The sequence below is a fragment of the Neopelma chrysocephalum genome, unplaced genomic scaffold, assembly GCF_003984885.1.
Source record: "Neopelma chrysocephalum unplaced genomic scaffold, ASM398488v2 Primary Assembly neopelma1_22b, whole genome shotgun sequence".
Taxonomy (NCBI): Eukaryota; Metazoa; Chordata; class Aves; order Passeriformes; family Pipridae; genus Neopelma; species Neopelma chrysocephalum.
In genome coordinates, this window is record NW_020897690.1 from 5,706,298 (window position 1) to 5,732,698 (window position 26,401).

At 42.5% G+C, this 26,401-nt stretch overlaps 1 protein-coding gene across 1 annotated transcript in view; it reads right to left on the minus strand.

The window, feature by feature from the left end:
* Positions 1-159: 159 nt before the first annotated feature.
* RIPOR2 (RHO family interacting cell polarization regulator 2) overlaps positions 160-26,401 on the minus strand; it is a 68,673-nt gene continuing 42,431 nt past the window's right edge. Inside the window, exons 9-22 of the mRNA XM_027678723.1 lie at positions 23,778-23,821; positions 22,372-22,497; positions 20,830-20,978; positions 19,671-19,800; positions 16,990-17,679; positions 14,214-14,398; positions 12,292-12,460; positions 10,748-10,883; positions 9,689-9,850; positions 8,514-8,672; positions 7,302-7,504; positions 5,709-5,792; positions 4,010-4,100; positions 160-1,779 (exon numbers count right to left, since the gene is read on the minus strand). Coding sequence (XP_027534524.1) covers positions 1,679-1,779; positions 4,010-4,100; positions 5,709-5,792; positions 7,302-7,504; positions 8,514-8,672; positions 9,689-9,850; positions 10,748-10,883; positions 12,292-12,460; positions 14,214-14,398; positions 16,990-17,679; positions 19,671-19,800; positions 20,830-20,978; positions 22,372-22,497; positions 23,778-23,821 — 2,429 coding nt within the window. The 3' untranslated portion in view covers positions 160-1,678. The remainder of the gene's footprint in view (positions 1,780-4,009; positions 4,101-5,708; positions 5,793-7,301; positions 7,505-8,513; positions 8,673-9,688; positions 9,851-10,747; positions 10,884-12,291; positions 12,461-14,213; positions 14,399-16,989; positions 17,680-19,670; positions 19,801-20,829; positions 20,979-22,371; positions 22,498-23,777; positions 23,822-26,401) is intronic.

The window sequence follows — 26,401 nt, forward strand, 5'->3', positions numbered from 1 at the left end:
AGCAGAAGTTTGGTAACAATCCTGGAGCCTCTTCAGCATATTTTCTGCTAGACCCTGTGGAACCTTTTTTGATAAGTATCTTGAATGCTCTGAACTTAAACTATGAGTGTGACAGTGGAGAGGCTGCTTATGGAAAGAGTGACTATACATATGGACTGATGTGCTTAGTAATTAAAAAATAATCTTTATTATAACTTAAATGTGATAGGAAATATGGTGAGTACAAATGCCACAAAACTAAAAGAAAAAATTTAAAAAAAAAAAAGCAGAAGTTGATACAAAAAGACATGTTGAAGGGATTCAACTGATGGGACAAGTGTGATATAAAAACCATAACATGGCTATTTCACCTTCTGCAAAAAGAGTTTATATTGCTCAGTAAACAAGTAAGCATTTTGCACTGTACAAAATGTACTTCTTTAATTAAAGGAAGAATATATATATTTATAAATATACAGATATGTACATTTTTGTAACATTCACAGTAAACAAACCAAAACAAAAATGACCCCTGCCTGCCAATGTGTTTGGCTCACAAGGTTTCCTTTTCATGTGAATTGTTTGCAATATTTTCTATGTCGTCTATGCAAATTTGGATACTTCAATTGACATCTAAATAGCATTTCATGCATAATGAACACAGTACAGGAACACTCTTCTGTTAAATTCTATTCACCTCCTCTGTTAACTTAAGGCTTGTAATCAACAGTTTGAAACACTCACTGCCTTTCATCCTTGCAGTGCAGGGAGGAGAGATGCATTCACTTCTCCCTCTGTTTATTACTGCCTCCCAGGTCCACTTCAGTTTGTTCTAGTTCTTTATATTGAAATCACTCTATAGAAACTATGATCCACTAATTAGAGTGTATGAAATCCAATCCTGCCTGCAACTTACAGGACAAAACGGCTTGGGGAACTCGTGCAATTAGCTGTATTCACTCCTTCTCAGAATAAATAAATGCACTTTACCTTTTCATTTAATTTTTAGAAACCTACGTGATTGTTTGGTTCCCCCTCACAAATCTCTGGATTAATGATGGTTTGTTGCTGGAGGGCAAGAAAAAGGGAATAAAAGACCAGTGGAGGCATTTAAAATGAGTCACCAAAGTGACACCTCCCAGGGTTTACATCATGCTGTTTGTGGAGGCAAAACTTGAAGAAACTTGCTCTCTATTTCAGTACTGAGATGTAACTGAGAAAGCTGAGCAGCATTTCCTGCCACTGGAGTGTTGCTGGGGACACTCTTGAAGGGGAAGCTGCTTTGCAGTCCTGCTCATGTGGCCTCTTGATTGTCCTTGTTAATATGGTATCACATGTCTCAGGCTTTCACAACAACTTCAAGGAAGTAAATATAATAGGAAAATATATGAAGATGCCAAATTCTAAAAACCTTGCAGAAGTTTGTTGAGGCTGAATAACTGCAATTACATTATTTGTTATGAATCAGTCAAGAAGGTATTTTTCCTCAGCATCCAACTGTTCCATCATGAGCTGCGATGAGGAGCCAATAGGAACCCTTAAGCTGGATTTTAGATTTTGCTTTTCCTTAAGAAGTCTGTAAATTGCTACGTTTGGGAACACTTTTAGAATACTTCAAAGTTTTCCTCCTGCTCCCCACACTGAAGTGCAGCTCCATCCTACTTTAATGCCTGTTGAATATAAGCAAGTTCTTTTCCATCTAAAAAGCTGTGGCAGCTTCAGTTCCACGGCGGTTTCCAACTTTAACAAATTCCCTGGGAAATTTGTCCAGCTGTTCATATGCCAGTCTCCCATCTTCACCTGAATGCAAAATGTTAAAGCATAATAATGTGTTACTTCATTGCCCTATAACATTTTAAATACTGAGTTTTCTGCTGTTAGAAAGTAGTGATTTGCCAGTAACTTCTTGCCCTTCTTAAAATTTATCTTGTTGAAAGCAATTTCAGAAATTACTTGGAAAATTAAACATGCTCTGATTGTTCAATTTTAATTTTTTTTATTTTCTCACGTAATTTGCTTGGTTGTCTAAAGCAAAACAGCAGAACATGTGGCTTGTATGATTAGAAGACAGTATCTGTACACTTGTCTTACTGAATGACCTAAGGTATTTGTGTCAACTCAGTTATGATATACTTGAGGCAGGTGATATTTATCCACTTCTACCTTGGACAATACAAAGCTGTGAGGGACTGAAATGTTCATGTTTTAAACATTGTCAAAATTATAAAAAGCCTTTTTGTCAAACTGCAAGAAGCCTACCCTCCCCCATCCCCACCCTCTGAATATGCCTCCTGACTGGAATTTGGACTGTAGGGAACTTGAGAAAAGACTATTGTCTAATTATCTCAGGCCTGAAGAGAAGTAAACAAGGCTTATGAGGTGGTGGAGGAGAAGGGTTTTGGGTGTGTAATGGCAAAATCTCTCCACACTAAACAGAGTAAACCACCCCCCCACCACCAGAAAGACCACGTACACACAGGACATTCACGTGAGAGGCAGCTGAGAAGGGTCATAAACCATCAAAGACCCTCAAAGCGCCCCCCAGACTCATTCCTGGGGCCTTCTACCACCAGAGGACTGCAGGTGATCCAAGTGAGGCAACAAATCCAGAGCCTGTCGCAAGAAAGTGCAAAGCTTCCCCCCACCAGGGGAGGTGCCTGGGCATTTCCTGAACGTATATTAATCCATTGGACACTGTGCTTTGCAGGACCCTCACCACCAAGAAGACTAGAAGTAGGCCCACGAGAAGCCACCTGGTTCACAGAGTGGTGATACGTTTTCTATTTTAATCTCTCACTCTCTTTCTTCCCCCCCTTTCCTTTTTTTTATTTCTTTCTCTCTCTCTGCCTCACATCTACTATTAAATAAAATCCATACTATTGGCTTTGGCATATGGTCTCATTTGCACCTTAGTTCAGGCAGAGGCATTTCTAGTAACATTATTTACTGGACCATAACAAAAGTTTATCCACTTCTCACTTCCTGGCACTTTAAAGAAGTGAGTCTATCCTCATCTTTACTTATATACTGCTGAAAAAGAGGAAACAGTATATTTGCTAAATGTTTGTATCTCTCAAACCCTTTTCTTTTAGGTACTGTCATCTATATGCATCTTCATGAAGATAGCTTTGAGTCTTGTTGAATTAGCCATTAGGAACCAAAATGGTCTCTGTATGTTGTCTAGAAGAATGACAGAACAATCTCTCAGAGATTTCAAAAGAAGTGTCCCTGGGCCAGTTGTTTTATAACCTGAGCAATAATGTGTCCAACAGCAGAGTGAATTTCTGCTGAACTGGTGAATGAAAGAGAGTATATTTGAGTTTGCATAACTATAATCACACATGGATGCACCCCCCATGGAATAGAAATTCATACCTAGCCTAAAGGCCAGAAAAATACAATTTTTCTGTGCCACCGAAGTACTGGTGCTCTGGAACTGTGCAGCCACACTTGCAGTCACATACTGATAATACAGCTAAAGTACAGGTTAATGAACAGGGTGTTCTGTTGTCTCAAAGACAAATGAGGGTCAGCACAAGGTGCTTGAGATACTACGTGAAGGAGGACTTGCAGACTAGGGTCTGTCCAAACAAACATATAAAATAATTTAGATTAAATGAACAATTCATAGTGCTAATGGCACATGAGAGTATGACTATGGCACTACAGGGGTGATAGGAGGGGATCCCCAAAAGAAGGGTGTATAAGACACAGCAGGCAGTATGCTGGTCTTAACTCCTCAAGGCTGTTATGTTTTCAAATTCATTATCAATTTTTTTCTGTTTCTCAACTTCTCCTTTGCTAGTCTTCCTTTTCTACTTCCGCCTCCAGACTCACACAATTCAATTTCTGTCTTTTTGCTTTGTTTTCAAAATGAATGATTTTTAAAAATTTATATTTTCTAACTTGTTCGAGTCTCTGTGTAAAGTTTAGTTTCAATTTAGAGTATCACATTTGCATAACTCAGGTGTCTTACATGTTGCTCTGTTAAAAAATGAAATTAAATACTGCTGCAAACCAGGCAACTCACCAAGGGAGAGCAGGGTTTCAGACGCCACTTTTCTGATCTCTTCATTGTCAGACTGGCAGAGCGTGACCAGCATTTTAATGCTCTCAGTAGCCTGGAAAGTGCAAAAAGAACCACATTAGCACCACAGAGTACACTCCAGGTTTTTTTCACAGCCGCACATGGAAATAATAACCATCCTCTGCATTGCCCTTCCTACTCCATGGGAAGGGGGCCTTGGTGGAGACACAAGTAATGGGGTTTCCATGAGGGGAAGCATTTGGAGAAGGGTGTATTTTCTGCTGTCAATGTGGAGCCTTTCTAATTTTTCTTCCCTATGCACTACATATATAATCCTGGCTGACCAGCTCTGTTCTGCAGCTTCTGACTGTGGGATGGGTGATGGGCTTTGGGCCAAGGCCATAAAACTGCCAAGGCAAGGGTGTAGCAAGGAGACAAACAGGAGACAGGGATCTAGGGAATGAGTTTCACATAGAACATGTCAAACCTGGTAGGTCTGAGAAGGCTGCTCTTGCCATCCCAGCTGTCTACAGGGACATGTTGGCTGGCCAGCCCAGTCACTTCAGTGCAGGCTCCTCACCAACACCTGTGCTCACCAACATTTCCACACTTTTGCCTTGCCTTTGCTATTTTGGGTAGAAAGCAAGGAATAATCCTGTTCTCTGCTACAAAAATGTCAGGTCTTTGGGGAGAGCAGCTGTCATAGTGTCTCTGGCAGGCTATTTAATACAACAAGAAGAGAGATGAGTGAAAGGAAGGGCAAATGATGATGCTTCCCCTCAGTAGCTTTTTTTTCCACGGCAGTTGCCATTCTCACTGTTTAAGATGCATTGGAGCCACACCGCTCAAGTTAAAAAGTGTCTAGCTCCAGTTCCCACCACTGATTTCTATTCTTGACTTTTCCTGAATGATCAAAAACCCCACTGCAACCTGCATGCAGCAGACGTGTAATTTCCCTCACCATTGCCTCTCAGGGATGCCTGCCAGCATCTCATTTAAGGGAAAAGTTTTATCATATATTTAAACAATACCGGATTATGTATTGGATGGCATCAGTTGTAACTGGGATGAAGTTACATTTTGGAGCTGTCTTCTCCAGGGGACAGATTAGAGGGAGAAATACTCAGTCCACTCATGGAACCCATTTTTTGCCCCAGTGTCCCGTACCAGTCAGGCATAGGTGGCTACTGTTTCCCATGGCTCTATACAGCCAAAACAAAAGTGCATTTTAGGCTGGAGTGCAAAGATAGTACCAGATGCTAGCTGAAGCTGTAGTGCCCAGATGTACCAGTTATTTGTCATAAAACAAGCTGTGACCTGTCTCTCTCTTCTGCTATTGCAATCCACCTACATTATAATTTTATCCAGGGAAAGGATGTTTTTTGTCTTTCTCAGTACTCTACGGATGAATATTTTTTTCTCTGTGATGTGGAACTAAGTCTCCTGAAGTCAATATGAGAGGGAGGAAAAGATGGTATGTGAAAGATAAACTCGGCCATTGTCACAGAGCCCAGGTGTTTGTGCAACGAAGCTTCTAAACCATTCCCAAACAGCATGGTATCTGAGAAAGATGGAGCGCAGCAATGCGAACCAGAAACACTACTGCTGCTGTTATTGCAATTTCTATTTTGATGTTTGTACCTATCAAATGTCCTTTCTTTAAAGTAAAGCCAAGTGCCACAGTGAATTCCTTGTCTCTTACCTTGAGGTATCTTAGAGCCAAGCAAGCTGCTTTCTGCAGCTGGAGGTTGGGCTGCGTTAGTGCTTCACAGTAATAAATCAAGGCCTGAAATCAGATAAAGGAGAATACCAATGAGAATGTCTGTGCCTCTGTGGAGCAGAAGGATGGAGCATGGAGGTATTCTTACCCTACTAAAAGGCGAGCAATTGCAGCCTGCCTCCCTGACAATGAGTATGTGAGATGGAGGGGGACAGTCCCTGCTACAGTAAACAGGGTGGGATAATTCCCTCCAGCAGATTCAGACCAGGCCAGTAGTCACAGCTTAGTAGTCTCAGGCCAGCTTTTGGTGAGGAAAAGTTCATGTTAAAGTGAGATGCTCGATCTGTCACTCTTGAAGGCCTTTCACCATATATCGCCAAAGAGCTTTACATGGGCCTAGGAGTCTAGAGCTGACTGTTGAGATGATCTCTCTAACATAGGGATAGTAATGAACAGGTCCAGATGTACCCCAGGGAGCCTTAAAATAATGATTACAAGTTTAACATGAGCTGCTAGACCAGTGTACTGCTTAGCCCCAGAAATTAGTAGCTACTGCTGAGCAGCAAATCTCAGCGGCAGTCGGCTGTGCAGTGAACTCATCTGTAGCATAAAGCTGCACAATACCCTCATAGAAGGCATGTGGTGGTCCTTCCTGCAGGCAGTGAACCAGGTATCAGCTACCCATGCCTTTTCTAGGAGGTGGTTATATTTTCCCTGCGATGCTGCCTCCATGAAGCTGGGGATGGAGAAGGCTGGTATGAGATACTAAGAGGCTGCAAAAAAGGAAGATGAAGAGGGAGGGCAGGCAAAGAGGGGACTAGATTGACAGAGCAAAGTAGAAGTAAAAATTGAGCTCCTTTTTCTCCTCCTTCTGCCTTCCTTCTAGTCTTCCTCTTCTACTCCTTCTACTCTTTCTCTTCCAACTGCCTTTTCTTTCGCTCTTTCCTGACAGAGAACAAGGATAGTAGGGAAAGATCTGCCATGAAGGGGCAGAAGCCAACCCCTAATTTCTTCTTACTCCTCTTCTCCCTTCTATCTAATTTCTTTGTTTAACCTGGCCCTGCTTGTTATTTTTGGTATCTGTGATAGACTCAAATCTTAGATCTCACAGCTGAGCTGCATTTGCCCAAGGCAATCCAGCCCCTCCACAAATGGTGGTAAGTCCCACAGATGGCAGCCTCCTTTGGGAGAAAAAAATAAAAATCTGAGACCTACGTCTTTGCATGTTGATGGTGCTGGAAACTGTTACCTTGAAGCCTTGGACTGAAGCCAAGTCTGAGACAGGGCAGCAGAAATGCTGAAGTGAGGAAGATAGCTGGAGAGCACAGCACTCAGTAAGTATTTGCAGTTTTGGTTAGTACCTGTTTAGTGTAATGACAGGCAGAAGCAGACTGGCACAAAGACAGAAACAGACCTGCATATTTGCAGAAAAATTAGAGAGGATATCCCTCTGGATCAGTTTAAATCAAGTTTTGAGCAGTTATTTTATATGCATAGATATTTGAGACACAGAGGTAGGAAAAAAGTCATGATGATACAGGTCTCTCATGCAACAGGAGATTTTCTGCCACTTACCTTCTCCCTGAAATGCCTGTTTTCTGCAGTTGCTGTCAGAAGTGATGCCACAGTCTCACTGACTTCATTTTTATTTTCATTGAGAAGTAAAGCCAAAGCTCTCAAAACTTCCTGCTGTGGTGGAAGGTTATTGGAGTTTATTTTGGACACATTTTGCTGCAGTTTTCCATCTTTCACTGACTGCAGCACCTGAACCACAGATGCTAGAAATGCAAGAGAAAGGTCCTTGTTACTTTATCCTCTCAGTATTTTTGATTGCTTCTTTTCTCACTAGCAATCCTCAATTTACACTATACACACAAAAGACATGAAAAAAATCCCCATCTGATCAACTGTAACATTGCAGTGTGTCTGCATAGGGAATTGTCTGGGCTTTAAGTTGGGCTGGTTTCTCAGATGATCAGAGGAGGAGGAGATGAGTAGATGAGCTCTGTGGGACAGTGCAGCACTTACATCTACCCAGAGCTAAGAGTTTGCCTGTCAAATCTTCACTACTTTCTCCTGGAAGATGTAAATTCTCTCTGTAACAAGTGAAACTTAATATCCTTGTCAGTGTATTGACTTCCAGAGCATGTTTGTGAGAGCTTTTCCTAGGGATATTGATGTCTGCCACCAAGAGCTTGTTCCTTCCATGTTTTTGAGCAAAAGCTCCACAGTGTGCCCAAATAAAAAGGAAAACTAGTCAAGGTTCCTCAAACTCTCTCTTAAATAGAGAAGAAAACTTGGCTTGCTAGGGGCTGCAGTCTAGCACACTTTGTGGAGCGTCTGCTTCTCTCTTTAGCTCTTGGTGGCAGAGCCTGCAAAACACTGAGGTGCTATGATCCCCTGGCTCCTGAGAATTGCTCAGCATTTCAGAAGGTGTCTCCATAACAGATGGTGAAAGACCAAAACATCATCCAAGCTGTGGGCACAGAAAACTTCCCAGACCACCACCATTAACCATTTCCTAAAAACCAATGCTTTCAACATAGTATTTTTCCATTTGAATATGAAAATAGAAATGACTGAGGGTCTATCTGCATCAGCTCCTTTCCCTTGACATGTACAACCATTCAGGTGCATTCACACTTAGTAGCCAGGGCACTTCTTGGTGCCTTTCTGCCTTTTCCTCCTTCTTTTGTAAAATCAGTCTCACAGCTGAACTGCTTTGTGATGAGCTCAGAAGAATACAGATGTACTCCCCAGTTAGCCAGCAGAATTTATATACCCTACCTTCTTTTGCAAGCTGTAGTAAATAGCTTCCAAGGTCATTAACACTGTGGCAGGCAAAATAGTTGTAATACTGAAAGACGGTAATGATCTCAGAGGACATGCTGGAGTAGAGGACAGGTTCCGTCCGGTCCAGGATCTGAGACACCAGGATCCTGAAGACTGCAGGCAGCCATGGACAAAGGGTCAGGTTAGTAGGAGCAAAAGCTGCTGGCAAAATGCCACAATACACTTCAAAGCCAGAAAGAAAGAACCGTATCTGCAAATACAGATACTTCCCAATGTTTCTAACCACAGCTGTGGTTAGGTGAGAAGCTAGACAGACGTTCTCCCTGTCTAGGTTTCATAACCAGAGGATATCTTTGTAAGGATGAACCTCTGCCAGTTTATGGGTGGCTAGTGCAGCTTTCTATCCAATCCATACAACATCATTTCTACCCAAACGATATCCTGAATCACTAAATACCTATCCACCTGCACTACCAGTAACATTTCTGCAATGCCACTGAGGTGGGAGATGTGCACAGAGGTAGGATTTGGCTTTGCTGGTTTTTTTGTTCCTACGTGAGCATATGGCATACAGAAAGCAAGTCTGAGGCACTGTCTGTGAGAGCTGGAGCATGGAGCAGGAAGGAGAACACTGCCCTGGGTAGGCATCTGCAATGCAGGTGCCCACACCTGAGCAGGTCAGCCTATATGCCCATTCTGTCCAAAGGAGAGCTAGTCAGTGTAGCTGGAGTTTGAGATGTAGTACATCCCACTCCAGATAGAAACCTGTGCTCAGACAAACTCACTTGAATGTGGATTAATTTCATCCTAGTGCACTGTAATGGGGCATGGACATTATGTATACACAAAAAATTTAAATGTGAGGATTCCTACTTCACTGAATCACTTACAAACTTGTATTTGTGAATGGACTTACTTTCTGACTAGGTCATAAACCTTAAAACAGTATTTACTTTTCTGTTTCTGCCTTTTTCTCCTATTACGATCTGATTATTTTGGGCCAAAACTGTTTCAAGAGTTGTAGCACTAGTTTTCAAATGAGATCTCGGAGCTGTGACCAAACAGACCTCCAAGGGGTTGGAAAACAAAACAATGGAGATTGAATAAAGTCCAGTACACAACTATTCCCCTTTTTGATGAGTGATACAATTTTTTTCAGCAGTTAATACCTGTTTCTGCAAGTCCTGGACACTCCTCATTCACAGTGGTGGCAAAATTGATATCTAACTGCTTCATCATCTTGTCTGCAGATGTGTGATACACTCCTGAAGGGCCAGTACACTTCATCCAGAAAGCCAGCAGTGACAGTTTCTTGTGGAACTCTGGAATTGCTGGAGGAGAAGACAAAATTAATGATAAAACAAAGCCACGCTGAAAGCATTGACTTCCAGAAGAGAAAAGATGGTAAGAGTGGAAGAAATCTCACCCTAGCCCACTGATGGACAGTTACTGTTTGCTGGGTCAGCCCGTGCCATTACCTTCACAGAGCATGACTGTGTGCCCACCTCAGGTTTGGAACACGTTTTTTCTCTTTCCCATGGTACATATGAGAAAATTTATTCCCGAACCAGTTCTTGGCACTGATGTCCCATCTTTTTAAATACCACAAAATATTAGGGGAATACTGCAAATGGTCTGCACAAGATTGATCCCTGTTCTAGCACTGCTCTGTGGCCTTGTGTAAATCACTCAATTTTGTCTCAGTTTTCTGATAAAGTAAATACACCACGTTGTATTTACCTACCCTGCCAAAGTGCTCACGAGGGTGAATAACTATACTCTTCCAAGTATTAAAATAGATGCAACAACAAGACAAATAACTAAATAATTCAACATAGAGATGACTAAAAATGAAAATTTTCAAGGAGTCACCTCCGATAGTGTAATGCAGATCCTGCCTTTCCTCAGGAAAGAAAGGTGGAGGAATTTGGCTTTTCAGAGGTGGCAACATCCCCATCCCACCAATGACATCTATCCATCCTCTGCACATCAAGCAGGATAAGAAGTCCTTTCTCTTCTCACCTGCTTATTTCCAGATACCAGTGTTGAAGACACATGTAGATGGCACCTGCCTGGCTGTGGTGACTGCTACATCTACTGGTAACCCTGAGTCTGCCCTTCCTAGAGTGGCAGCTCTGCAGTGATGGTGAGCTCTGCACAGTGACTAATTCAGCAGGCATGCATGCCCAAACTCTTTTCAGAAGGAAACCCCCTAAACTCTCTCTTACCATCAGTAAGAGAGGTGATGTTTCCCAAGTTCTCAGTGCTGATCTCCGCAATATTCTCCATCACGAGGATCTGCCTGGATAGCTTATCCAGGAGGTCTCTTGTCACAAACGGTGTTTTACTGGAGAACACAATTTGCTGGTGAAGACAAATGGGAAGAGAGGAAAATAAGTCATTGAACCAAAAAAACCCCAGCCTCAGAAGAAAACAAAAAGCAAAACACCTGATGTGAAATAGCAAATTCATTGCCTGGAACCACGACATCTCCTTTACTTACAAATTTTTTGGCTCTGGAATATTTATGGTCCTGGTTGATACGCATTGTTGCTTATAACTTTAACATCTACATCCAGATTCAGACACCTGAGTATCCAAGCACCCATTTGCATAAGTAATTTCTGATTTACCCACTCTGCAATTCTAAAGAAATCCATCATCAAAAGCCTTAAAGCCACAAAAGAATATTAGTCTGAATTTTGCATAACATAGGCCATGGAAGACCACAGGTTTCTCTTTTTCCTGTACATTTCAGCTCTGATTAGCTACTCAGGTGCCTTCATTAATGTGCTTTCTCCTTGCTAACACTCCCTAGTGCTGACATCTGCATTTTCTTCAGCAGTTCTTGTAAATATTATTCATATCAAATCTGCTCTGTGTGTGGACATAGTTTAAGCTTGACTCCCTCAGATGCATACTTACAATGTACTCTTCCATTTAAACCAAAACCCTCCCTTTTTTCATACTTGTGAGTCAGCGGAGTGTCCAGAACAACACTAAGAGTGCTGGAATCAGGCTTAGTCTGTATTGCTTCAATGGGCCTTTGGGAAAATAAAGTTAATTATATCTAAGATGGAAGAGTGAATAACTGTAAAGCAGATGTTGCAGCATGTTTTGATTCATCAGGAAAACCCTGATGCCCTCTCTTACTGGAGGTTTAAAGTCACATTTGCTGTGCACGGGCTCTGAAAAAAACCTACAAAAACTCACCTCCAGTAAGTTATGAGCGTGAACTTACAAGTTTGATGTCCCAGAGGGGCTGCCACATGCTGCCCTCACCATGTCTGTTGCAGACAATCTCTCTGCCTCACATGTAGAAATTAATTTCTGTTCTTGAACATTGCAGCCTCAGCTGGGACTCAGTTAAACAGTGGGGACAGAGGCTTCTCTTTTACCTCTGAAGACATGGGCTGCCTTAACTGGAGACCATCCTCACTGAGGACCTCTCAGCGAAGCCAGCAGGCGTTTGTAACCCAGAGCATGGGATGCCCCTGTCATCTGCTGCACTGCCCCTCAGTCCTCCTGGGCAGCTTCTGCAAAGTGCCCCAGAGTTCACATGTCAGATGTGCTCAAAAATGGGCCAGGATGGAAAAGACAGAGGCTCTCCTGGCTGGGGGTGGTCACCATCCTATCTCAGCATGGCATCTGTCCCAGCCCTGAGCTCCTGCTGCCTCCCAGGTGCAGTGCTGTCCTTGCCAGCCTGCTTGTATCCATGTTGCAGGCAGGGATAATTTTAAAATATATGCCCCAAATGACGCAGGCCTGGTACCTGAATGAGCTGGGTGCAATACTGCAAGTGCTTAACTATGGTTATATCGAGGCTGTCGTTCCCTGTGGTCAGGGGCAGAGGGCTGCCGGCCACGCTGGTGCCCACACCCGTATCCTCGGTGAGAGCTTCGCTCAGGTGGCCTCTGGCTTCTGGGTGCTCTGTCCTGTAACTGAGGAGGGAGGAAGGAGGAGGTCAGTGCAGGGCCGACTGCTGCCACAGCAGACACACACACACACACACACAAGCTCACACAGGGTGATGAGCAAAGAGCACGGCAGAAGAGCTGAAAGCAGGCAGAAGCCTGGTGATGAACACCTTCATATCGCAAAGGAGCAGTGCTGCCCTGGCTGGGCGCAGGAGGGATAAACCCACCACGGGGACAGACCTGTGCCCTGACTAGTTTGCCTTGAGTCATGTGATGCCCAAGCAAGCCTTGTTAACCTGTGGTTACTGTCCCTTGGTGGTGACAGCTTTCCCCCATCTGTTAATGAATCACCTACTCAGTTGCTGCAGATTAAGCACCGTGACAATTTGTGCCACCCCAAGCACTGAGCTGCTAAGAACAGCTCTATGCTTTCCATGTTCTCCTGCTGCCAAATTTAAGGCTCATTGCAGAAGGAAAGGAAACCACTGCTGAAGTAAGAGACATGATGTCTTCTTATGCTGTTTTAGGCACAATGTGTACAGCTTACTTTGCCAGTTGTTTCTGTAAGAGTGTAGCATCAGTCTCTCTGTGTTTTAAATCATTATTTCCAAGATTATCTTGCTGTACAAATGGTCCTACCCATGTTTAAATGCAAAGCCTGAGGTCAGTCCCAAGATGGCAAGTGTGTTTAGCTTCAAGTTCAGAAGTTTCAACACTTGCAATCTTTACACTGAGTCACACACTTACACATCTAAAAATGGAAGTGGGAATCTGTACTGTCTGGGGATGAGCCAGAGAGGAAAAAAAGAAATTTTCATTTCTATTCTAACTGGTTAAAGCTAGATCCTTAAATCAGGACAGACTGGACTGAGCTCAGAGTGCCAGTTTAGCAAGCAACACAATTTCCCAAATTTTTCTTCCCACTAAGTCTTATTCTGGAAAGAGAACGTGAGATGAGGGGAACTGCATGGTAGTTGCTTGTTGCACTCAAAATTGCTTTAAGCAAGCTGAGAGCAGTATTGCTCCCTGGTTGGAAAGTGCAGGGTGTGAGGGAACCACGTTCTTTTCTTTTTTCCAGCTCTAGTGCCGCTTACATGCCTGCTGGGCATCGTGTCAGCTCAAAGTATGCAAACATGCTCTTAGGATCTAATAATTGAAGCACAGCATCTTGAAGTCACACAACAATGGCAGGCCACAGCACAAACACCACAGCTTTTTTGTTCTTTTTTTCTTTTTTGCCTTTTTTTTTTTCCTCAGAAAGACCAAAAGTGATGCAAGAAGGGCAGGTAACACGCAGGGCCATGAACAGAGTACCAGTCATCACTCTTACATTCCAAAGGAAACCTACATCATGCTGCTTAAATCTGGCCCTGTGTTATTGTTACTGACAAGCTTAATCCACTGCAAAGACTCATTCGGCTAGAGAGAAAAGACAAAGGGGGGGGGGGAAAACCACAGAGGAATTAGTAATTACATCCAAGGAAGGCCAGGTCCAAACCTATGTCAAGGAAGAGGCTCTGCCAGTATTGATGTCAGCTTAATTTAATTTACCCTTTTCCTTTGAAGGACAAATTGCATATATTTGAACAGAGAAAGAAATGGTCCTGGAAGCTAAAGATTTTGTATGCAGCAGCCATAGGGAACCCTCTGACCTATAAATTCATCAAGGATTAGTCAGTCTTCCTTGAATAAATTGTGCACCAGGATCTCCTGTTAGTGACAAAGAGCTAGGGTATCAGTTTGGCGTAAGCACAGCTGGCAATTACTACAAACTTACCTATTCTTCTCAATCTCAGTATCTGAAAATACTGAGTCTGCACCTCCTCCACCATTACAAACCTCCACACCACCACCATCCTCATCATCAAAGTCAGAGGTGTTCAGGAAATCAAAGCTTTCTAAAGCACTTTCAACTGTTAGACTTAAACTGGAGGACCTGCTTCGGCTTACTGCTGGCTTGCACTGCAAAGGCAGAACGCACCAATGAAAACCCCAGATATTAGCTACTACTGAAAGATAAGAAAAAAATTATATATATATTTTTAAAACTTCATTTTATTAGGTGTTTCATTTCAAGTCTTCATATTCATAGCATATACAATTAAAGCCTGAGAACTGGGAAAACCCTTCCATTCCTCCTCCCCTCCCCATCCTACCCCCAAGGAAAACCCTCAAAGGCAAAATTCAGTGTGTTTCATAGAAGTGTGAAGTATGCCTTGAATCCAAGTTTTGCAGCTTTTGGTGTTCTTCAAAAGGAAAGGTGGCCATTAACGCAATGGAAGTTGAAAGGGGAAGGTACATTCCATAATTGCTGTCCTAGCTACAGAAGCCAGTTTATACATATCCAATGGCACTATCTGATTTATTCCAGATGAAACTCCAACAGACCTTAGCCAGGAATTAATTTGGTCCCATAACTGCAGATTTATTAGTGGAATGAGAGGATTTTTGTGGCCTTTGAAGCCAAATGGCTAATCAAGGAAAAGCCAATCAGGTATCAGATTCCTAGGTGACAGAGAAAGGCAATATTATAATTCGGAAATTAACAGTGCTAGAGAGGGGGGAAACCATCCCACCTTGCTGCTGGGAAGAAATGCAAAGGAAACCTTGCAGTTGCTGTAGGAAATACCAAAAGCCCTGGCCCCATGTGGCGATTCATCCAGATATGTCCACAGAGTTGCTTTCAGGGTCACCTTGCAGGATCAGATGCAGCTTGAGGGATCATCTCCAGTGGTTGGTTCAATGACTTCAACATCTTTCACACGATGTGTTTATTCGATCAGAAGCAGCCATGAGCCAACAATGCCATTATATAAGCTACATCCTCCAGTCCCAGGCAGGAGCCATGACTTTGTTTCAACTTGTAGAAAGGAATGCATTGGCCTCCGAGTTCAGATTCAGCACCACGTAGAGCTGAAGAGGGTTGGAGCTCTATGTCCAATTCATTTGCACACAATACAAATGTAATGATGGTCATACATTTGCACTTACGATACTTGACTCCTTAAACTGACTGTACAGTCATTAGCTGATCAAACACACTTCCCAATGCATCTGTGACATGGGTGGGTGCTGTATCCCACTTCCTGTGCAGCACTGATGGGTTTAGCTACCATTTCCTTTAGGGCTGGTAGTGCAGCTTCTTCAAGCAAAAGCAAACAGCAACATGTGGGCTTCTCCTTTTCTCTATATGGCCAAGAGAGATTTCTTCTGCCACAGCTAAACCTTTTTTCATGGGGAGCCCAGCACAGCTGCTGGTGATGCTGAGTGTCAGTCTGCAAGCTGAACAATAGGCGTCAAACATACTTTAACAGATCTGGAAGAGGCGTCCATCCCAAGTGTGCAGGAATCCTGTCTGCATACATCCATCCTCTCTGCCCCCCCATCCCATATCCATCCATTTGTAATTTCCGATCAAAGGAGTCTAAAGAAACAGTCTCCATTGTCCCTCTGCTGTTTGGATAGTTGACCTCTTTGTATAGGCTGCAGAGCAGCCACGAAGTTAGAAAGTGATAGTAATGGTACCTTTGTCTGCTTGAACCTCCTTGGGAAATAAATAATGCAAGAAACAGGGGCTGCAGGCTGTCAAAAAAAGCACTCAACTTGGGAAAGTACCATGTGGCTTCAAATATCAATGGAAATAAGGAGGTTACAGAGTTTCTTTGTAAAAAGGTAATGGAGAAGAATAAATGTTTCCCTCCTTCCTCCTCAGCCATGTTTTTTGAATGATTAGGCTTAAATGACTCTCAGGGCAAGTTGCATATGAATATGAAGCATTTGAAATGATTATTTCCCATATAATACTCTTTGCACAGTAATGCATCATGAGTTATTATTCATGGGGGAGATACGAGTCACAGTGATCCATTGTAAACATATTAACAACACACATGCAAATCCCTTTTCTTCTGGTTGTCAGCATTTTTGTCCATCTTGGTGTAATGACAGGATATCTCTCATTATAAAAATGGATGGGGGAAAAAGGAAAAGGCTTGGAAGAAGCGTAGGTGATGTGGGGATGGCAAGCTTCAGTGAGACTTGCTCTTTTAAATCCCTTTGGCAATTTAGAAAATTCAGCTTCTATGGCTACAAGGCCTGATCCTCAGCTGGTATAGTTTTGCACAGCTCCATGGAGCTCAGGGGTAATATGTTAATGTGCACCCACTGAGGCTGTGACTCACAGATTTCAAAGGCAGGTGCCTGGCTATATTTGATCTCCAGTATGGCACAAGCAATGGGTTCACAAGTGGTTTCTTCAGAGAAGGGTATAATTTAATTATACCTCTGCCACAGCACCTTTTTCTCTTTCCCCCAGGTTTTGATAAAAGATCCATTGCTTGAGGATACAAGGCTATGATAAGCACATCATTGCCAACAAAAGTTTAAAAATGCAATACTGTGAAAGGATGTTCCATGTAGGAGCAAGTCTACTGCTACTGGGGGAATTTTACTATTCTCCAAAAAGCCTACTTTGATGTTTGCGAGTCAGGGGAGGACATTCTTCTACCTGCTCAGATGTTCTTTAGGGTAGTATTTTCTGAAAATGTACTCACTTTTAGGATGTCATCTAGATGCATCACTTCTTGGTCCAGGTCCTGAAACTCTTTATACTGCTCTTTATGTGGCTCAAGAGCTAAGAGAAGCCCTTGCAAGGCTTCTTCAATGCTTCCATCAAGATAAGACTTATATCCTTCTGATTCCCCACTAATTGATCCCTCACATGTCAGCCTCTCTGGAGTCAGGGGTGTCTCTGCTGATGTAAGCCTTTTAACCAGCTGCTTCGTGATGTTGCCCTCATAGGTATCCAGCTCCACAGGCTTGAGCTCTGAAACTTCATCTGTGTCCTGCAGGAGAGACACCGGGACACTTGTTTCTATAAAGACATGATCGCTTCCAGCATCAGAGGTTTTTTGGCAAACTTCAGGAGCTGCCCTTGGCGTGGTCTTGTTCTCAGCCACTGCTACCTCTCCCTGGGACGGCAGGTCCTTTGGCTCAGCGACAGAGTCTCTGCGGGAGTCACTGCTGCTACAGTCTAGGCTTGAGCTCTTGGAGGACTCCAGAGCTTGGTGCTGGGTGGGCATCGCACTGATGTCAGGGCTGGAGCTGACATGTGCAGAAGAGGACTCCGCTGAGTTGGCAGGGGGCACGGAGTCTTCATAAGGCAGGTCACCAAAAGTGAAGGAAAGAGGCCGCTTCTCGGTGGTCACTGTTCCATTTTCAAAGACATCATCTGGCAAATTCGACTAAAAGGATAACAGACAGAAAATGTTTTTCATGCAGCATTGGAAAGAAGAAAAAAATTAAGTATGTGCCCTTGAAAGAAAAAGGCAAGCAAAAAGATTAAATAAGCGTTCAAGACTTGAGAGACAGGAAAAATTTTTCAAATCCAACTTCTGCTTTCATCTGACATGGTTCCTCATTTCAGCAGGAAAACTGCTGGAAAACCTGGGCTTAGCATCTCTCTGTCAAGCAGAGAGCTCTAGGAGGTAAGCCCCAGAAGAGAGATGTGAGTTCCACTCACCCTACTAGATTTCCTCAGACAGCATTTCTAGTGCACTGCTTTGGTTCCTGAAGCATGGCTTTTTTTAATAGGGTTGTACTTAAGCCATCTTGTCTGCATTTTTCTATCCATTATAGATTTCCATTCTATTTTTTGACTTCTAAAGTGGTAATCCCTAAACTGTAACAGTTTGCTCCAAAAGTTTTTTTAGTGTCATGGTGTTTTAATGGTGATATTACTGTGCAATTTCTTTTCTATTGAAAGTATGCTCTGCCTGTGGCATGGATCTCTGTAAGAATTGTTGAACAAGAGTTATACAGGAGTCACATCCAATGTGAGTTTCTTCTGAAATGAAGCAGCAAAATTGTGTGGTGGTGTATTGAGCAGGACATCGATCATTTAAGAAGTAAAACCAGCCTATACAGATTCCAGAATGATCACAGCATATATATATATGTTCATCTTTGACTGACCTATGGGGAAAAATCATCTGCCTATCTAACCTACAGATCTTCCTTTGTTATGTGGCTAACTCATGGAAATTCACAGCATAGATGGAAAGCAACTACTATTTTGCTGACAATTTGCTGGAAAGAACTGTAGGCATTCACATGTTGTTAAGCTGCATAAGGCTAAAATGTCCAAAACTTGCATCGTTTTTTTCCAGTTCTATTAGCAGCTTTTTTTTCCCTAAACATAATTATATTCAAAGGTTTGTTTCTTCTTTCCTTAGACATGGGTATGTTTTTAGCATCTGAAAGTCATGTTACTAGGCAAATGTATAGCAGGTGATTTTTAAGAACACTGTTGGCTTGTACTCCTGCCCTGCTCTCTGCCCACAGATAGTTGACTTCTGATCATTATCTCTGTAGAAACCAAGAGGAATTTGATTGAATGTGAGCTGCATGGGCTGACAGTTATGTTCTCCCCCTCTAATCAGTCAGCAAAATGAGTGAGTTGCAACGGAGAGCAACACATGAAACATGCGTGGGAATGGAGATGCCACATAGAGACTGAAAAAATCCTTCACCAAACAAAAAACAGGACTCACATATAGCTCTAGCCCTGCTTTTGGGCTTAGCCTGAGCGATGGCAGGTCACTAAAAGAGCGACTGCGACGAAGCTTGTCAAAGAAAGTGTCTTGCAGAGCATCTAAGATTGTCAACTTTGGCCTGTCTTGCAGAGGATGCAGCCATTTCTTCAACAGTTAAAGCAAAGAGGGTGTGAGGAAGGGCAAGTTAAATGAATGCTTTGTAGCAGTGTACTAAGTTACAGGCATGGGATGCAGCACTTGTAAAAATAATCTCTGTACAGATGGCCTGATTAAGCATTCAGAATTCGATTCATGCAAATTGTAGGAGTACCCTGTGAATATCTTTGGTATAGGGGCAAATTTTATCACAGGATACTTAAAAATACTTGTGCTATAATGGTTGTTTAACTACTGTTACAAAATGAAAACACATTTTATAAAGACTAATCAAGTATTATAGCAGTCAGGCAAGAAGAAGAGGTATGCAATAATTGGCCACATAGTTTCAAAAATGCCAGGATCACAGTCACCTTCTTTTAGGATTAGCAGCTAGGAATGCACTTGATTTATAAGCATTTGTAAGGGTAACCTGCTGGAACTAGGGAAGAAAAGCTTAGACGTGTAAAGCAATGAAGTGTTTGCAGTGTTTGAACTGCTCTAGGGCTTCTCATTACATAAACATGAAGCTGAACAGAGCTTACAAAGAATGAGTGGTCCTTGAAGGTTGGTGTTTCAGGAGTGCCTTGGCTGTACATGGACATTCTCCTCTGGAGAGCAGATGCCTTGCTCACATTTCCTGTGGATGGGGTCAAATCTTCAACATCAAAGGGGCTATGGACACACAAGCAGAAGAAAAAAAAAGGTTGTTAGGCTGAGCGAGAAGGTCTTTCAGGTCCATAGAAAGGCTTTTTGAAAAGGTGGCTTATTAGCACATCAAAACCCAGAGGTATAGCAAGTTTTTTTAACAGAAGTGTTTAAAAGAAAATGTTGTTAATTAGACAGCAGTCTCAGAAGTGTGGTTCTCAGTTCTGATAAAAGCATTCACTCAGAAATCATTTATGTGTGTAGTCTGATGTTATTCTTCTCACATGAAAAGTATTCTTGGATTTGAGTTGCCAAGTGTCACACATACTAATGAGAAAGGTGCTCTACTATTAATAGAACTGTTGCATTATAAAGGAAACCAGGAGCTGTTATTGCTGACTTCATGTTTATTGCATTACAAGAAACAGCATACATGATTGTAAAAGTTAAATGCATCAACACTTCTTCAGTGACATTTACCTATTTCATTAAAATGCAGGAGAATTGGGTTTGAATCCTAATGCCATCAACTCACCAATATGGATAGAGATCGCTAGGAGGTTTCCCACCACCCTTGTGTTGTATAAAGCCCTTAGAAGCCAGTTTTTAAAGATGGGCCAACTTCTGAACTTCACCGTGCTAGCATAAATCCATAAATCCAACATGGATTTTTAGATTAATATTAAAAAAGATCAGTGAATATATGAACACACAGTTATGCCCCCTTTTTAATTTTGGGGAGGAAGTATAAGCTTTAGGCAATTCTGAGATCTCTTGTCACTATTTGTTTCCCATACCTCGTAACAACAGTACTTACCAAGCCTAATTTAACAGCTGAAACTAGGCACAACCCCCTTTGCCACACGTAACACAGGCAACCTGTGGCTGACCATGAACTATTTCTCATATACCAAACTTGGGCCACAATTCCTTCCCAGTCTGCCTCAGGAGGGAGCAAAATGGAGAGAACAGCACACATGAATGGACATTTTCTCTTTGGTTGAGGTTTTAGAGCTGATTGATTGACTGATTGATTGAGCAACCAGTTCTACTTACTACCAGGTGATTTCAAGGTTCAGCTTTACTGTGCCAAGGTCATTAATGTCTACTGCAACCACCTGAGGCCGAGCTGCAAACAGGTCTTTTGTCTCACAGGTTACACTTCCCACAAGGATATGAGTAGCAAGTCCTTTAACTTCTGTGACCTGTAAGAGACAAAACCAGGACATGTAAGATCATACATGGCATTGGAATCCTTAGTCACAAGGCAATAGTTTTGATCTTCTGGCCTGGACTCCTTGCTAAAAGGCTTCTAAAATATGATTATGTCTGTTGCATGATTTAAGGGAAAAGTTGGGGTTTGGTTTTTTTTCTTTTAATAAATTCATAGTTGAATATGATCGTGATTCTATACTTTTCTTTATGTTTCTTTATGGGTGTCAGAAGAGAACAACCATACTGGCTCAGACTAAGGGGCTATCCAATCTTGTATTTGATCTTTTGCAGTAACCATAAGCAGAATCTGAGGGAAGAATGAGAACAAGGAGAGCATATAGTCTCTCAGAAGCTGACAATTTTCCTGACTGGGAATCTCCTGATATAATTTGCCCTCTTAATAATTCCCAAGGGAGCTCTCTTCCCGGTACTCATCTCTTGTAACTCTGAAGTCATGTAATTGTTTACACCAATGCTGGCCTTTCATGAAGACTTCCACAGATTCAGTGGTGAGGAGCTACATCCATATATGTCGTTATAGTAAGAGTACAGCACTATTCATAATTAAAGATACGCTTGCCTAAAAATTCAGAGCAACAGTTACATATGCAGCTCCTACACAAACCAGCTTTTGGCTGTTTGCTTTAAAGTCAGTTCTTGAGCCTTTTATGTGAAAGTGTTAGGAGAGAGTCCAAAAAGGGGAGAGAATATACACATTAACCTTAATAACACTGGGACTCTTGTGCACTATCAGAACAGGTTCTCTCCTAACTTTCCACCCATGTTGTTAAACTGGGGAGAGTGATTTACCTTGTGTCACAACTTGTCTTTCTATGAAAACCTACAGTCTCACACATTTGGAATTATTTTGTTGGGGGTTTTGTAATCATCTGCATTTTTTTTCATAAAGTCTTTGCAGTGTCTAAGTAGGCCATTTCCCATAAGACTTTCAAGGTACTCCTCTGTTTAAGCTGCCTAACCAGGGTCACCTGGAATAGTTTTTAGCAGCAATTTCTAGACAGAGGTCAGAGAATGGGTATCTCCAGGTTAGAGGCTTGTTGGAAGGAAAGCATATGGGCTTTCAGCCAGGAGAAAAGTGTGTTGGGAGGCCAGAGGCAACAAAGGGATGAAGCAGTGGCAGAACTGCTCCCAAACTCCAGTTTGGGAGGAGAACCTCTACCATGGCACTGACAAACTCATTTGACTTGTATTGAAACTGAACAATACTATAGCACTTCACTTTAGCAGGTGTGTCAGAAATGCTAATGATGGCTCATTTCTAAAGAGTTAAATAATCTGCTTCTTTGTTTTTGCTGAAGGTGCATGAAAAGACAGGTTCTTGACTGCTGCCTTGCTTGCAGGCAAAGAAGTCAGCATACATACCTTAATGGAGATCAGTCCAACAATGAGAGGGAGGAAAACCATTTCTTCTCCATCCCAACTTTGCTTGCCATTCACTTCTATTTTCCCTTTCAGTTTCCATCGCTGGCGACCGTAACGCATGAAAATCTAAACCAGAAAAATCCTCTTATTTTCTTGAGAAATCTGCTCTCACAAAGCACAAATATCACAAGCAAAACTGGGGAAAGAGGGTCTGAAAAAGGTTGGAAGAGTTAGTGGCATAGGTGCTGCCGTTCTGCTTCCCGTCGAGTCAGAGGAAAAAGTCTGTCTCTCAGTTCTCCTAGTTGCTCCCTTTGGTAGTGTACCCCTCACTCAAGCTTTCCCTTCATGTAACTAGATGACTCATAACAAAGCTGCAAGACATTTAACTCTATTTATAGGGAAATTGGCAGTGGAAGGGAGATTTGTGAGGGCGGGATGAAAGCTCCCATGGTCTTTCCTAATATCTACAACTGGCTGGATCACCTGTCTTCCCAGGCAGGAGAGAAGGTAGATGAGCTTTTGGCCATTTCCCATCAGATGCCTCCCCACCCGCAATTTTTTGGCTGGCTGGTGATGGAAATGAATGACACCCACAGGGCAGTAACATAAATGCAGCAAGACACTTTGGGCTGAAGGGCTGGTTGGGAGAGACCTGCTCCAACTAACCAGCCCCACAGAGGAAGCACATGCTGTTGCAGGCATAAGAGCAGCAGGAAACATTCATCACAGGGAACAAGAGTGGCAACAAATGAATCTATGATCAACACAGCTGGGAAGTACTGGTTTGGGGGATCCGTTATCAAGCCACTGTAAATTTCTTCAGAGCTAGTTCTGTTCTGGACAGAGTGGGAGGCTTTTGTTTTAATCCGTCTCTAACTAACCTGCTCCTGATGTTCTCTACTGAAACACTGCAGTGACCACAGATCGTGACACAGCCTTACAGCAGGTAACATCTGAGTCTCAGGAAATGGTTATTCAATGTCTTTCTGCTACTCTGCTTTATGATGAAGTAGAGCCTAAGCATCCACTACAGGATGCTTGCAAGAATGTTTTCAGTTTTTTCTACGTGCATGAGATGGGGCATAGGCTTTCTTCCTGGGGAATTAGAAATGTTTGTCAGAAATATGATTTTTAAAAGTTAAAAATAAAAAAGCTTGTAGTTCTTTGAATAGCCATCACCCAGTGCTCTGAATATAATCTCCAGGTCTTCAGACAGATGCCCTGACAAAAACAGACATACAGAGAACTGCAAGGTTTTTTCAGAGCACACACATGAAAAATAACAGCTGTTAGTTGGCGTGCTCATGTGAAAAGGTTTTATTCACCCCAATGTAAAAAGCAGCATAAATCTGCCTTCCTTTTGATTCTTTTGCTATTAAGTAAGTGGTAAACCAAAGCAGACGTACCTCATATTGATCTCCTGGGCAGAGCCGAGCAAAGCCAGCCAGACCTGAGAAGGAAAGACAGGGAGGGGCTGTGGGAGGGCCTGGACTGCCAAGCACAGCTGTACCCAGGAATGGGGTGCAGTGGAGTGCCCAGGGCCACCACTGCCATACTTGGACAGAAGAGAGCAACTGCCCCCTGCAGTCCCCAACTGTTGCTTATATCCCCCCTCTTAGTGCTGCCTTTGCACCCTCCAAACCAGGACATCTTAATTTTCTATTTTCTTTTTTATTTAGTATAAAATTCATTGGGCTGTGGTTTCTTGTGTATGGAAGATTTACACTTTCCAGCTTTTTTTCCTTCAAGAGCTCAGTTTCCTTTTATATAGTAATTATAGAAAAAGAACAGATTCCTGATGCCATGTGCCTTCAGAAACTCAGCTCAAAGCTCTTACTATCATGAGCGTAGGCGAGCTGTGGATCACCATGTAGTGTTTGCTGCTTAACACTAATCCGACCAAGTTACACACTTTAACACAGATTCCTTTTTTAGTGCACCTTCATAAAGACACAGCAAGTGAGAGGGGCTCCTCCTGGTTGACATTTCCATAACATTATCATTCTCATAATAGCTTTCAATAGTAAGTGCATCACATATCAAGACTGACATCTGTAATATGAGATTTATCCCATTTTTCTGCATAGGGGGACAAAGAGCACAGCAAAGCACTTGTGATATATGTTTGCTTTTGGTATTTTGGGGTGTTTTTTTAAGGTAAGACACGATGATTCTATTTCTATATTGGCACCATACATATGAAACGAAAGTTTTCTGAGGGACCATGCTGAAATCCTAGGGAAGTTACCCTCCCTCTCCTGGCCTGCTGACTTGCTCTTCTGCAGGATTCAACTGGTTGTTTTTCTCAGAGAGGGAACCTCTCCTTTCTCGCAAATCCCCTCAGTAGCTAGTTATTGCACTTGTTTCGGTATAAAAATTTACCCAGCTTTGCCTGGGTGAACCTGAACTATGCTCTAGTGTTGCAGTGCCCAAAGAAACTACCTTGAGGACACGTACAAAGCCTGTGGTAGAGAAAGGAATGAAAACAAACCTGCTGGGGCTTTTGGGCTGCATTTATCCTAAAATGCCATGAGTGAACATACATGGGTGTGTTAAAATCAAGGCAAGCACGAGGAACCCTAGTGTTGTCTTCTTGATGAATTAGTCCTACTAGCTGGACTGTAGGAGCAACTAGATCCCTGCATTCAGTCATGGACTGTCCCTGTGATCTGCTTATCCACCTCTTCCATTTCTTTGACCAGAAAACAGTTTTCTTCGCTCATCTTACTGTGTAGCAGAACAGAGAGGCCCCCGCATGGAGCTCATATTACCAATTCCTTCCTAATTTATTTACTGTTTATAAATAATTTAAGATTACTAGCACTCCACTACTGCTTCTCTCTCCCTAGGCATGCTTTTAAAAGTGAATTTGATCTCTGCTGGGACCCATCTCCAAAAGTATCTGAGGAAAATAAAAGGTCCTTTCTTTGCCCAGTGGATGGGGTGGGAGGGCGAGGAAACACAGCTTAAAACTCCTTATGGATGTTCTCCGGAGTCGAGGTCTTGAAAAGTGACTGGCACAACCAGGCTGGCCAAATACTTTCAGCCTGATTAAGAGGGGGCTTAGTGCTGACTTGACAACACGGGATAAGTACTTTCACAGATAACAACTTTTTGGTGACTGAATGGCTTATGGGGAGTAACATATTAGGAACCAATGGCCCTATCATACACTTTCAAATATTACACCTTTGTGAAAGCACTGGGCTTGTAAATGAATGGGAGATAGCTCCGGGTGTATCAGCATAAGTAATTAGGGGACAGGGTCAGTATGTGGCTGTGGAAAGGTGGCAGGGCCACCTGCTGTTCATGCAGCATGTACAGCTCTGCTGGTGTGCAGGATGCTGGACTCATGGACTGTGGTTGCTGGTGCTGGGCTCCCTGTTACAGAGCTCCCTACGTGTCAGGCCAGCATATTGCTCTTCCTGTGTGAAACAGGATGGGTATTCCATGTTCTGCTGTCCTGGCACTTCAAACAGGTATAGGGGCACTTCTCACATGTACAGGGGTGCTTTCCTGTACATCACAACAGGACATCTGATTCCATACAGGAATTTCCACATTGGGTTTCCCTGTTTAAATTCAATAACCAATTAATCCTGAGCTGTAACGCAAGCCTGCTGGCAAGTTTATTATCTTAATTTTGAAAAATGATTAGGGTTTTTTTTCTTTAAATATCAGTCATAAAAACACAGTGCAGCTCCCCTGCTTCCTGACAGCACTGTGTAGGTTGGCTTGCTTTCAGTATAAGTGACAGAGGGCACAAAATAAAAATAACTTTCACTGGAATGGCTAGGAACAGATAAGCTTTGGGGAGAGGAATGCTTTGATTTTAAATTAGATCCTAAAGTTAGCTGGATATGCTGCAGTATAACTTAAGGGGGAAACTTGCTGCGTGATCTGCAGGGTTTTGCACGAGAGCTGTTGTGAGCCTTAACAACAGGAATGGGTCGATTGTCCTACTGAATTCCTAGTCCTAGGGAAAACTATCTAGATAGAAATCTTAGATGCCCTAATTAGAGAATACTTA